Genomic DNA, 12043 nt, shown 5'->3' on the forward strand with positions numbered 1-12043 from the left:
ACGCTGACGCTGCTCCAGCACGGCGCCGACCCAACGTCAGCATCAGCACCAGCAACGAGCCCAAGATCTGCCACTCGCAGTCGTCGGTGCTGAGAAGTCGTCACACCAGGTGCTCTACTTCTACATCCAGCGGCTGATCCGGCGAGAGGAGTTGCTGCTCGATCCGGAGCGCCGCTTCGAGCGGATCATCCGGCTCTTACTACCTATGCATGGACCACAGTGTGTTGTACTCGTGTCTGCGGCTGCTGCACACGCAGGCCACGCTGGCGCCCATTAAGTGGCAGCTGGCCAGCGCTCTGCGCGCTGCAGACCAACCCGCGGACTCTGAAGCAGATCTGCCGCGTCTCGATCTACGGTGCGCTGCGGCGCCGGCCCGGTCCCAGCGTCAACAAACTGCCGCTGCCCTCGCAGCTCAGGAGTACCTCCTCAACTTCGAGTCCTAGTGGCCGGCGGCGGTGTGCTCCGATCTTTCGCGGCGGCGGCGGCGCCGGCGGGGCCGGGCGAGCGGGGACAGTGCCCGTGCCCTGTGCCCTCCGTGGCCCCGGGCAGGCGCAGCGGCCAACCCGGCGGCGACCGGCGCGAAACCCGCAGCTGAGGCGGCGCGGGGACGGCACTGCGTTGTCGGCGCTGGGCGGGGCGTTGCCGGTTGTTACCTTACGAGCTGTGTGCGTTGTGTGTAGGCGCGCGCGTGTTGGAGAGAGAGAGAGAGAGAGAGAGGAGAGAGAGGAGAGAGAGAGAGAGGGAGAGAAGAGAGGAGAGAGAGAGAGAGAGAGAGGAGAAGAGAGAGAGAGAGAGAGAGAGAGAGAGGAGAGAGAGAGAGAGGAGGAGAGAGAGAGAGAGAGAGAGAGAGGAGAGAGGAGAGAGAGAGAGAGAGAGAGAGAGAGAGAGAGAGAGAGAAGAGAGAGAGAGAGAGAGAGAGAAGAGAAGAGAGAGAGAGAGGAGAGAGAGAGAGAGAGAGAGAGAGAGAGAGAGAGAGAGAGGAGAGAGAGCGGGGTCGCGCGCGTGCGCCAGTGTGATGGGCGTGGTTGCCTTTCTCCGGCAGGTCTCTCCCGGCCGCCGCCAGAGGGCGGGCGGCCGCTCCCCGGTCCCGAGCGGCGCTCGGCCGCGCGCCGGCACCGCCCGGGCGGGGGAGTCGGGAGCGGACCGTGCGGTGGAGCGAAGGGATTTTCAACTAATCAGTATTTGATTAAGAGGCTTGTATTGAGCTTTGTTGCTCAGTCGGCTGGGCGTTGCCAGCCGGCGGTCGCCGCTCAGTCCTGACTGCCATCTCGCGGGTACTGAGCCGGGGTCGTCGGCGGGTGAGGCTTGCGTCCCGTGCTCCAGACGGTTGTGTTTGAGCTTTAATAGCCCGCTTGTCGACCTACCCAAATGTCCTGAGGATTTATCAATGTACCTGCTGGATTGTGTGTTAACGTTTCCTCCGTTGTAATTTTGGTAGTTTTGTAGGATAGAATTAAAACATATGAGTCGCCCCGGCCCCGCCCGGGGGCGCTGAAGGCGAGTTCACTACTCCCTGCCCTGTTCTTTCAGTTGTACTGACGGCTGGTGAGTGTGCGTGGCTGTGTGTGTGTGCGTGTGTGTGTGGTTTCTCATGTGGGTCACTTCTCGCGAGTGTATGGCATCGGTAAGCTTAAGCTTTGATGAGGATATTATTGTTGAGTCTGCTCGCGGCCTGCCGCGGCGGGCCGCGACAGTCTGGGTGTTCCCGTTGTTTACGTAATCTCACGCGGGCGGGCGGCGGGCGGTGAAGCCGCCTCAGTCAGAGCGCTCCCGAGGGCAGCTTCGCGGGCCGCGCCCGCTCCGGCCGTGCACGTGTGGCCGTCTGGTCAAACTTAATATTATGATTTGTTAAATATACCCGGCTGAGGCGCCTGTGTCTGGCGGCGGGGATCGCGGCCGCGGCTCTGGCGATGTTGGCACGATCGCATCACTTGACTTGTGCACATTGAGAGCGGCACGTTGATGTAGCTGGCGCTTCGACGGCTCGCGTGTCACTGTCCTCGACAGCCGCGACTGTCCACTAGCACAGCGAACGTACAACAACCAGCACCGTACATTCGTGTATTAACCAAGGCACCGGTCCATATATTATACAAAAAACAAAACAATGCGAGTAGCACGCGCGACCATGGAATTGAAGTCATTCGACCCATACGATCGCGCAGTATTTTACAACTAGCTCTGCGCTGCGCTTTGACAGCGACCAGTGCCGTGGCCATCTGCACCAGCGGTTTGGGCCCGAGACGGCCGGACACGGCAGATCAGCCCCTGGAGCTGCCGCCCGACAGCGCGGCGAGCTGTTCTCGGCCTTGTAACGCCCCAGCGGCCGCACCGGGCGGCGGCCTCGCTCCGACGGCGACCGTGTCCAGCAGCGGCGCGCGTGGCCGCGACCGAAGTTCGCCGCGAGTCGCGACCCGGCCCGCGGCTCCGCACCCTGCTGGGGGCAGTCCGGGTCCGTCTCGTGCTGTCCCGGTGTGGCCCGGGCTCGTGAGCACCTACCGGCCGTCCACCTGCGCGTCCCGGGTCAGCACCGAGCTCTCGAAGCGCACCATGAACGTCGTGCCCTTGTGCCAGTGGGCCGTCACCTTGGCCCGCTGGAACGGCGGGGCGGGACAAGCTGGTCAGAGGACGCGCTCCGACCACCGGCCTCAACATGCGGGCATTGTTAACCGGCCGGAGGAGGATGATTTATAAAGGTCATCAGACCTGGTTTACATGATGGCAGAGGCCTGATGGAAACTGATTTACGCGACACAGCAGCACGATGGACACAGGAACACTGCTGACTGATCACGTATGTAATACGCCGCGTGTCATCCACACGGGTGCCATTAACATTCTGTTGGGTGGGCCACTGCCCGCCGCCCCCCCCCCCCCCCTCCCAATGTCCAATCTGACGTCTCATCCCCAACTTTTGCCCCAACCACCAACTTTATGAAGCACATGTAAGAAATGAGCAAAAGAATCTCGAAATTATATCAAAATTAAGGAAGACTGTAAAAGGTACAGGAACCAAAGGGAGTGGAAACTCATATAATGCCCCGTTTCGTGCATTTGACTGTCGGCCACACTTTTCAAGCTCCGCGGTTGTACCGCGTTTACTTGCGCTTCTTCCTGTTTTCCTGCATGCTGGATATTTTTAACTACACGATTTATACTTATTGTTGACCATGGTCGAGTTTTGTGCTATTGTGGGGGTGTTTTGAAATTATTCAGCGCTGGTTCAGGCTGTACGGACCAGAGCAAGTTGCGTATTTTGCTACAACGTCTCATGAGAAAATGAAAAAGTAGTTGAGTATTTGCACCCAAACAACGTGGCCGTCATAAGTCGCCTATATTCGGAGGAACCCTTGAAATGTGTCAACCTTCACTCCGACATGAATATTCGATGAAACAGCCGCGAAAACCTGACGATCGACGCCAGCTGACTTCACCGACAGCGGTGTTCGTCCGACCATGACCACCAACACCAGCTGTGTCAACCACGCCTAATGGGAGTGATGCGCCTGCATCCCGCCTCGCGGCATCAGCCGAGACTTCCATGGCAGACATTAGTCACGCAAATCGATTTACACTCATTTGCTCCTCTTGCTCCCGAAGCCAGCCGTCCAACAACGTCTGAACCCACATAACATCGACCCTACGTCGGTTGCTGACGTCTGGTTTCGACAATCGACGCCAAACAAAATCATAATGGTGTCCAACGACAACATCTTTCGCCCAGACCGGGTAAGCTAACGAATTAGACCACGCTGCATTTTCCTTTTTTGTTGGAGGGGGGGGGGGGGAATCCAAATCTATAGCGTCGTTGAGAGGGAATTTGGCGAAATCCGGGAAGTGTCCAGTTTTTAGTGCACTTGGTGTGAAGTTTTCCCCGATCGGCCTCACCAATCCTATATTGCGAAAGTATACTCCAATGGTGCCGTCTTAACGACCGTGGCACGCGAAAGCTTCGTCACCAGATCATACCCCAGGTCAGGTCTAGGACATAGGGAAAATTTCGCAAGCAGAGGCAGGGCTGAGATCTGCGACTTACATTGGCCAGGACCCTTTAGTCAATCAGTGGCTCCTGTGTCGGTCAGGGGACCACAGTGCCTGACACGGATCCGGTATTGACAAAGAGCTCGAGTCGGCCTGGGACAGTGTTAGAGGGGCCTGCAGAGAAGCCGAAGGGCCCCTCGGGACCACGATCCAGTGCCCGATTGGAAGGTACGAAGGCGGGGCTGGGCCATCAAATATCTCGGAGGTCCTCTCGCACCGATTAGGGACACCCTGGTCTCTATTTCGGCCGAATATCACCGACACTGAACAGTCGGCCCGCATCGGTCTGAGCCCTGATGGCCATTATTCAGCCATTATCGGGCAGGGACAAGGTCGGCATCTGCGATTCGAATAAGTAGGGAACACTGAAGCAATGAGGGTTCTTCGTTTGTCAGGGCCCACAAAGTCTGAAAAAGGGCTCAATGTTTGCAAGGGGCCTCGTGTCGGCCAGGGCAACATTTGCTAGACAGGGACAGGGACAAAAGCCAGAAATCCCCGAAAGCCAGAGGCCTCTTGCGTTGGTCGAGGCTCTCTAGCAATGAAAAAGGAAATGAGAGTTTATGTGAGCCCGCAATGTGACAAAGGAAAGCCCTTTGTCAGGCAGGGCCCCGGTACCGAAACGAAGGGCTCCCCATTCCATTTCAGCCAGATTATTGAACATCGGCGACGGTAAGGGACCTTTTGCATCAATGAGGGCCCTCCGTTCACCTGGGGACAAATGGTCCGGTCAGGGGGCCTCCAGCGTCAGGCAGGCAGCCGACGTATGATGTGTCCCTGTAGGGGCTTGCACATCGAAAGGGATCCCACCCCTGTGTCATCGGCACGGCAGCCGGCAGGCACCCCACGCTGTAACCGAATGAACCTGAAGCCCCTGACCGAGACATAGAATATGCCCCCTATCGGCCTGCCTACTAGATCTCCTGCTCCGAAAAGGTGCGGGGTTTCCTCAGTGTTTAATAGGGCGGATCACAGTGGGGTAAACAGTGAAATGGCCAAAAGAAACGAGGCGTCCATCCTTGCTCTGGATCAGCATGTGAAACAAATCACGTAAACAGTTTTGAGTCTACGCGTTCACAAACTCAGGAACAAAAACACCGATCGCCGCGGTTGCGGTTCTATGAGACCGAGCGGCGTTGAGCCCTGCAGCTAACACCGGGGCGTGGTGCCTGGCGCCCCAGTACAGTCATCGTGAAACAATGCTGCCAAAAGTTTTTTTAATCAAAACGTGTCGTTCAAAATTTGGACTGCAGCGTATATCTAACCTGTCGAATTTTGAGCATGTTCTCTAAAAAACAATAAACAGCGACAGTATCACGAAAATAGATATTCTGCCTTGCTTTGTCTAGTTTAACCATCGAATTCTAGTACAGGTGCGCAGTGCTGCAAATGCTAATTAGCTTCTATTACATTGCACGAGTAAAACATACTCCCGGAACACTTTATAAGCGTTCCAGTTTACATCCTAAAGGGTTTGAGGTATTTTTCCAGCAGCGTTGCCGTTTGTGTCCGCCCGCTGGCCATCGCCCAGCATGCGGTGCAGAACCGACACCGCGCGGTCTCCGGAGACTGCAACGCCCGACGCCAGGTTTTTGTTGAAAGACATGCGAGCGCGCAGGGCCAAAGCTTTGGTGCGTAATTCCTTCACTACTCAATTCTGGACGACCGAGATTATTCTGAGACCAAACTATCTTGGTGTGAATGCAAATTTACGACGCTGTCTCGATCTAAGATCTACGTTCACGATGTTCCTGTACAACCCAGAACAATTCCAGCACAGCCTCTGAGTGCTATCGGATTAGGAAGTCTACTGAAACGTTATCAAATCGATAGCACATGTGGTTTATTAAATGCAATGATTTAACGCCTACTTATTTCAGTTTCACGGCTTCAAAATAAAAATAGAGTTACATCCATCGGTGCCTCCTGCCTTTTAGGGACATGGCTCCCCTCCAGATCAAACGGCCATATCCGGTGAGTTTTATTATTGGATGGGGCCTTCCGCCATGGGGAAGGGGCTTGGTCAACCATGTGTACCAGCCCCCAAGTACCAAGACTCCGGCTACGCCCCTGCGTGGGTGAGCTCTTGAGCACCGACTGTACACATGTCAGTTTAATCTCATGGTAGCTGAAGAGCCAGCTCAACTCGCAACGCTGTTACGATCAACCTGCATTGCGCATGACACTGCTATGGCGGGTGTTTCATTTTCCCACGTTCGAAGTGAGAGGGGTAAAAGTCGCTTCCCCTTTAGAGGTACAACAGCTCGGAACAGTGTCCTCCAGACGTGCAGCTGGCTCGTCATTTGTATTTATCGAAAATATCGGGAAAATGGATTATCAACAGGAGGGTATCTGCCTAAGTGTATTTGGGAAATACTGAAGATCACGTTCTTAAATTATGTTTTGAGTTAAACATTAGCAGCTATAAACATCAATTCGTTAACGTTAATCCTCACTAAAATGCAATGTTTTATCGATGCAATTTTGGTGTGTCGAGAACCTTCATATAAATGGGTCATGGTAGCCACATATAATGCTGACACTATGCATATGTAATGGATAACCAGATCATAAGGCACGAAGCCCGAGAAGTGTTTGGACCTGTTCCTTCATGATGACTGCCACGAATCTGGCCCATCATTTTAAGGAATCGACACCCATGCATCGACGTGTATGACTTTTCATGAGCAAAGGCCACTTGATAAAACACGGCAGATTGATGAGGATGAGGATATCCAAACAGCGCATTGAGCACTTTCAAGTCGAAACATTTAATGCCATTGCATAGCGGATCGCTTTAAACAAAACAATCGTCACCTCACACGCGAAGCACTGAAAGCAAGGAATCCCTATCACCGCTGGCGCATAAATTAGGGCGAAGGGAAGGAGGCCTGCTTCCCTCCCTGAGGCTTCGCGCACCGCCCCTCCCCCGGGAGGCGACAATGACTTTAACGCTTTCAGGGGCCGTCCCCGTCCACCACGCCATTGGTTTGACTCCCCCCAGTATGACAGTTCCCCTGCCCTGCCAACGGGCTCGGACGACTTCGCTCCGTGCCGGCACTCACGAAGTTTGAGCCGCACAACACGGCCTCGATCATGCCAGCGACGAATGCGGCGCAGTTCAGGCTGCCCTTGTCCTTGGGCACCGAGATGAAGGTGCTGACCAGCGGCTCCTTCTCGATGATGTAGTACATGCGCTCGTCGTCATTGGCGTGCTCCAGCTTGTCCGCCTCCTTGCCGAACATGGTCTGCGGAGGGTGTGGGCACAGGGGCGTCACCGGTCGGGCCGGGCCACGGCGCCGACGGCGACGGCGGACGGTGTGGGCACGGGGACGTCACCGGTCGGGCCAGGCCACGGCGCCGACGGCGACGGCGCGCGGCGGAGGCACGTGCTGCCCAGTGTACCTTCGGCTGCGGGGTGGCGGCACGTCACAAGCTCAGGTGGTGGATCGGCGGCGCGGTGAATCGTACCGTTGCGAAGTGCCGTTGCGAAGCGATGATTTGTGGGGGAAAACATGGGAGTGCTGCAGCTGCACTGGTCGCTTTTGAAACGCTATAGACTACACAGTGAAGTGTGGGACCGAGGACTTTGTAGCGCCTATAGCTCTGTATCATCGACAGAACAGAACTGGCGCATAGGACGTGAAGTGTCGCCAGTTGTATCAAACCAACATCCGAAGGTTCTCAGATAAGATCTTCCATTAACAGAGGGCCACGGCCTGTCCAGAAAGATCGCAAGCGTTGTGCGGAGCCCTACCTTCCAGAAGGTGCCCTTAATAAATAGCAGTATGTTCAGTATCTTGGTCTCCCGCTTGAGATTCCGCTCTCGAACAACGATGAGGTCGAGCATCCGGATACCCACGTGATACCCCATCTCCGCCAGCCTGCGGAAACGCGCGTGTTTGTTACCGTCAAAGCAAAGCAACAGTGGCGTATCGGTGGTCCACACCAGAGCTCATAGAGAGCGTTCAACCGCCGCCTTGGAGGTGGCGTCGTGGCTATCTGAGCCGGAGTTCTTGCACCGTAACTCATAGGACAGGGCACGTATACGCTATAATTTTTTAAAGATGGGAAAAACAGATGATGAGAACGAGTTCTTTTAAACATCAACCAAGACAGAACATGCATTATTTTCCGTGCATTCATGAAGAAATCTGGCTTTTGCTCATTAAATGTAAAGACACAGCTGACGAATAATACACTTTCCAGTTATAGCACACTTTGCAGCCATAGTACACTTTGCACGTCATTGGCATTTACCCCAATCCATGGAAGCAGACCCAATAATGTTGTCTGTTTACACATGAATGCATGCCTCAGCAAAAACATCAGCCATTGCATAGTTAACTCAGGGAGCTAGGCATACATATGGGTTGAGTGCTCACTTGTTCTGCAGCTCGGACACTGACTGCACCCGGTTGTGGGTGTAGTGGACGATCTCGGCGAAGAGCAGGGCGAACAGGCTGAGATTCACTTCACCCTTGCCTCTGCTCAGTGAACGGTCCAGGATGCACGCCTTAGGCTTGGAGGACATCATGGTGCTAGAAGCCGGGCAGCCTTCAGCAGCCGCTCACTGTGTGGTGCATGGGCTAACTGGAAACAATCAAAGGCATATATAAAAATTTGACAACTGATCTGCACCATGTCTAAGGAACATTATGCAGGGCATCAGCTTGTGCCACTGACCAAAAGCCTTGTACATCGCACAAAGCATGCTGGCATATGCACAGCCTGCTGTACTGGGCATACTAACTTGCCATCTTTGTTCATATTCAGTTCATCAACAATGCCGTCCTACTCTTTATGTTAATATATTGCCCATCATACAGAAAACCGTCATCCATCAGCATTCTTGCCTACAGAGCTCAATGAACACACCAAGTGGGAGCTATGCTGAGATTATGCCACAAAGCAGGCGTTATGACCAGCGACACGATCGCCGAATCAAGCAGTCGCCTATCAGCTTTATTGGACCTGGCAGCATTAGGTGGCCAAACCAAACACCGCTCTGGAACAGCCACACCAGCTTCACTGGAGTCGACCACTGACAAGCAAAGACAAGGTTGACTACAAAATGCTGGCAACTGACAAGAACCAGAAAAACGTAAAAGCAGAAAGAAGTGGGAATTTCCTGGGGGGTGGATATCCACAATAAACCTTCTCATCACTTTGCTACAGGAAGTGTGGGAATTGATGATAGCATTTTGAATCCAGTGAAGTACAGCATAAACAAAATGACTGTTACCAAATGTTGCAAAAGGCTAAAAAAAGCCTCAACCAGTGTGTGGACCTAAGAGCAATCACTTCAAACAACTACTTGGAGCTCACTTCCTTTATTACCAAGGCCTGATGTCAACTATTTTGTCCAACAGCACTGAAGAGACACCCAGTGACAGACTATTGCATACAGTGGACAGCAGAAATCATATTGCATGCAAGGTGAGAAAGAAAAAGCTTTGGCATAAAGCCTTCTTCATTTAATGATAAACCAGCCTCCAGACCAAAGCACTGGTATATAGTGCAAGACATTCCAGTCCCCATCCTATGAAACAAAACTGTGTGGGCGTGATAGTCAACAGCCATCCCTTTCTAGTTGACATGACATCATCTCCCTACACTGTAATATACCTTGGGCTCTCTAGCTGCCAACAGGCCCTTTTGAACATACATCATTCCTCGATTTCACCTCATTTGGATGTGATGTTGAGTTTCATTGAGGAGGCATTCATGAGCTATTTCTGGACCCATCCCCCCAAACAGCAATGGTGCAAATTGGTTGGGAACAGATTAACCAGGCTGTCCTCATTCTGTGGCCATGCAACTGGCAGCCTGTCATTTAGAAAAACCGGCAATATTGGCCAGTTAGGCAATAATTCTATGCAGTCATTGTCATGTCACTAGTGCTAACAGTCAGTCATTGTACACATACCTTTTCAATTCTGTCTTTCAATTTTTCAACTCTATTTGGAGCCATTTACCAGCAGCAGCAAGAGCTTGTAACAAAACAGAATGTCAAGCACTTTATTTAAACTTCATAGGTCTAACAGCTGCCACAAGCCTATAATCATCCTTCTCATACTGACTTTGTCCAGATTTCCATCTTGGTCATACCTGGTTTAAATAATAAAGCAACAAATGTATAAACCCCAAAGGAAATGCATGCATTGGTCTGCACACACTCCTTTGGGCCATAAGCTGGATTCTGGCAACAGGACTGGAGTAAGGGAACTAAAAGAGCTGGTAAGCCCCCTCCTAAAAAGCATCACTGAACATTCTTTGGGAAACCTTGATTTTGATACATACAAAGTGCTTCACTAAAAACAGTGTGCATCTAAGTTATGCTACAAACAAAATGTGGGTGTGGCTTTAATAACCAAAAATTGTAACACACATGTAAACACATGTTCTCATCCTGGGCATGGCACACATACAGTTGGTTAGGATCAGTCAGCTCAAATCATGCTTATCTGCTTCCAAATATTCATGATTGTCCCCATAATCTGTGATTCCGATTACCAACAGAGGACTGATTACATACAAGCAGTCAGTAGGCACGCGCCAGAAGCTCTCCGAAAGATCCCAGCATACTATGAACATGGGATACTATGGGACTCTGCATCTGGCCTTCGGATCCAGGCACATGCCTCCTTAATATGTGTCTAATCATCAATCATGACGCCACTTATATTACCCTCTTTTGACAACTACTAAGCACACATCTTACAAAGTGGTTCAACACATCATCGAGAATATTTAGTACGAATTCTTGCTAAGCGGGGAAGAGTGTTTAGTACCGATTTTTGCCAACATCGGCGAGGTTTAGTGCGCCTAGACACTAGGAAATGAGGCTGTTGAGAGGTGGGCATTCTGAATTTGTTTTCGTTCGATGGGAGTGGATAACTTTCACGATTTTGGGATCCAATTCCCATTTGAATACGAGTTGGACGACGCAAGGTCCGTCGGTTGGTGGTATGTGGGGAGCATGGGGAAACGGTCAGGAAACGTGCCTGGATAAATTCTTGCACGTACTTTACACAAAAGCGTATGAACGTTTCAAAAAGTGGAGGGGGCCAAGCTCGGGGCGTTCTTCAGAAACTTTTTCTGGAAAATAAGCCCGACGACCGGGGGGGGGGGGGGAGGGTAAAGAAGGAGGTTATCTCTCTTTATTCAGATGTAATGACTACTATTCTAGATTTGCGTCTAGAGCTGTTTCTCATTGATGCACACTCTTGCCTTTACGACTCATATGTCATTCGGGAAATAAGGCTATCCAGCTTCCCAAGATTATTCGTTCATTTCAACGTCATCTTTCCTGGGGAGCCGAAATGCGACGAGCCGGTAGGCATTTCGGGTCAATGAGTAGGCATCCGTCTCCACAAGGTAGATGCCAGAATATGGTCTGAGCATACGCCTGTGAGAGTTTTGAACGTGAATCGATCGCTCACAGTACAGCTGATTTTGCATGCGCCTTCATTTTGCTGGCTGCTTTTCAAAAGATAAGATTTGTCCCGGCATTTTAGGTGGATACAATTCGGAAGCTTGAAACTGCCAAAGACCGTGTGACAAAAGCCTTAGAACTTGAGATCCTCTTTGAAAGCCAAGCTACAGAATGAAGGCCATTCTGTCATATATTCATTGAGCTCTGCTCCCATCCGCCGTCGGTGGCCATTGTCCTGGCCCGGCTGTCTCCGAATGACTGACCGCGAACTGGTGGTATGGCTGCTTTGTTGCACATTTCTGGAGCAGCATTGCTACTAATCGGAATTTAAAAGATGTGCTGGACGCCTGCGTTAGCACCTTTTTCTGAATGATCTTTCCTTACACCACACCACCCCAGAAAAATGCTGCCGGGAAGCTGCCCATTTATCTACTTTATACTATATATGAATTGACCCAACGGACATTTAATTGCCCGTCATTCAACGAAGATGACTCGATCTGCTTTTGTGTGTAGGCAGGGGGCAGCCAGGGCCTTGCTAAGGGGAACAAAGGGTTGACTTAAGCC

At 52.0% G+C, this 12043-nt stretch overlaps 1 protein-coding gene across 2 annotated transcripts; it reads right to left on the reverse strand.

The window, feature by feature from the left end:
- Positions 1–2348: 2348 nt before the first annotated feature.
- LOC119103956 (trafficking protein particle complex subunit 5) lies at positions 2349–10839 on the reverse strand. 2 transcript variants are annotated; one of them, XM_037227667.1, is made up of 5 exons: positions 10730–10839; positions 8424–8631; positions 7796–7922; positions 7104–7286; positions 2349–2594 (listed from the first exon to the last, which is right to left on the reverse strand). In XM_037227667.1, the coding sequence occupies exons 2-5, from the start codon at positions 8573–8575 to the stop codon at positions 2496–2498; spliced, it is 561 nt and encodes a 186-aa protein (XP_037083562.1). In that variant the 5' UTR covers positions 8576–8631; positions 10730–10839; the 3' UTR covers positions 2349–2495. The 2 variants fall into 2 exon arrangements, with proteins under 2 accessions (XP_037083562.1, XP_037083563.1); XM_037227668.1 differs by lacking the exon at positions 10730–10839 and adding an exon at positions 9968–10165.
- Positions 10840–12043: the final 1204 nt, after the last annotated feature.

This window comes from Pollicipes pollicipes, unplaced genomic scaffold (assembly GCF_011947565.3).
Source record: "Pollicipes pollicipes isolate AB1234 unplaced genomic scaffold, Ppol_2.1 Scaffold_5724;HRSCAF=6776_pilon_pilon_pilon, whole genome shotgun sequence".
Taxonomy (NCBI): Eukaryota; Metazoa; Arthropoda; class Thecostraca; order Pollicipedomorpha; family Pollicipedidae; genus Pollicipes; species Pollicipes pollicipes.

Bases quoted from the DNA above. Each gene is read 5' to 3' on its own strand.
- LOC119103956 (XM_037227667.1), bottom strand. From the start codon at position 8,575: ATGATGTCCTCCAAGCCTAAGGCGTGCATCCTGGACCGTTCACTGAGC. The intron at 7,287-7,795 runs GTAGGGCTCCGC...CACCCTCCGCAG, and splicing joins TTAAGGGCACCTTCTGGAAG to ACCATGTTCGGCAAGGAGGC. The intron at 2,595-7,103 runs GTGAGTGCCGGC...CCGCCGTTCCAG, and splicing joins TGTTGTGCGGCTCAAACTTC to CGGGCCAAGGTGACGGCCCA.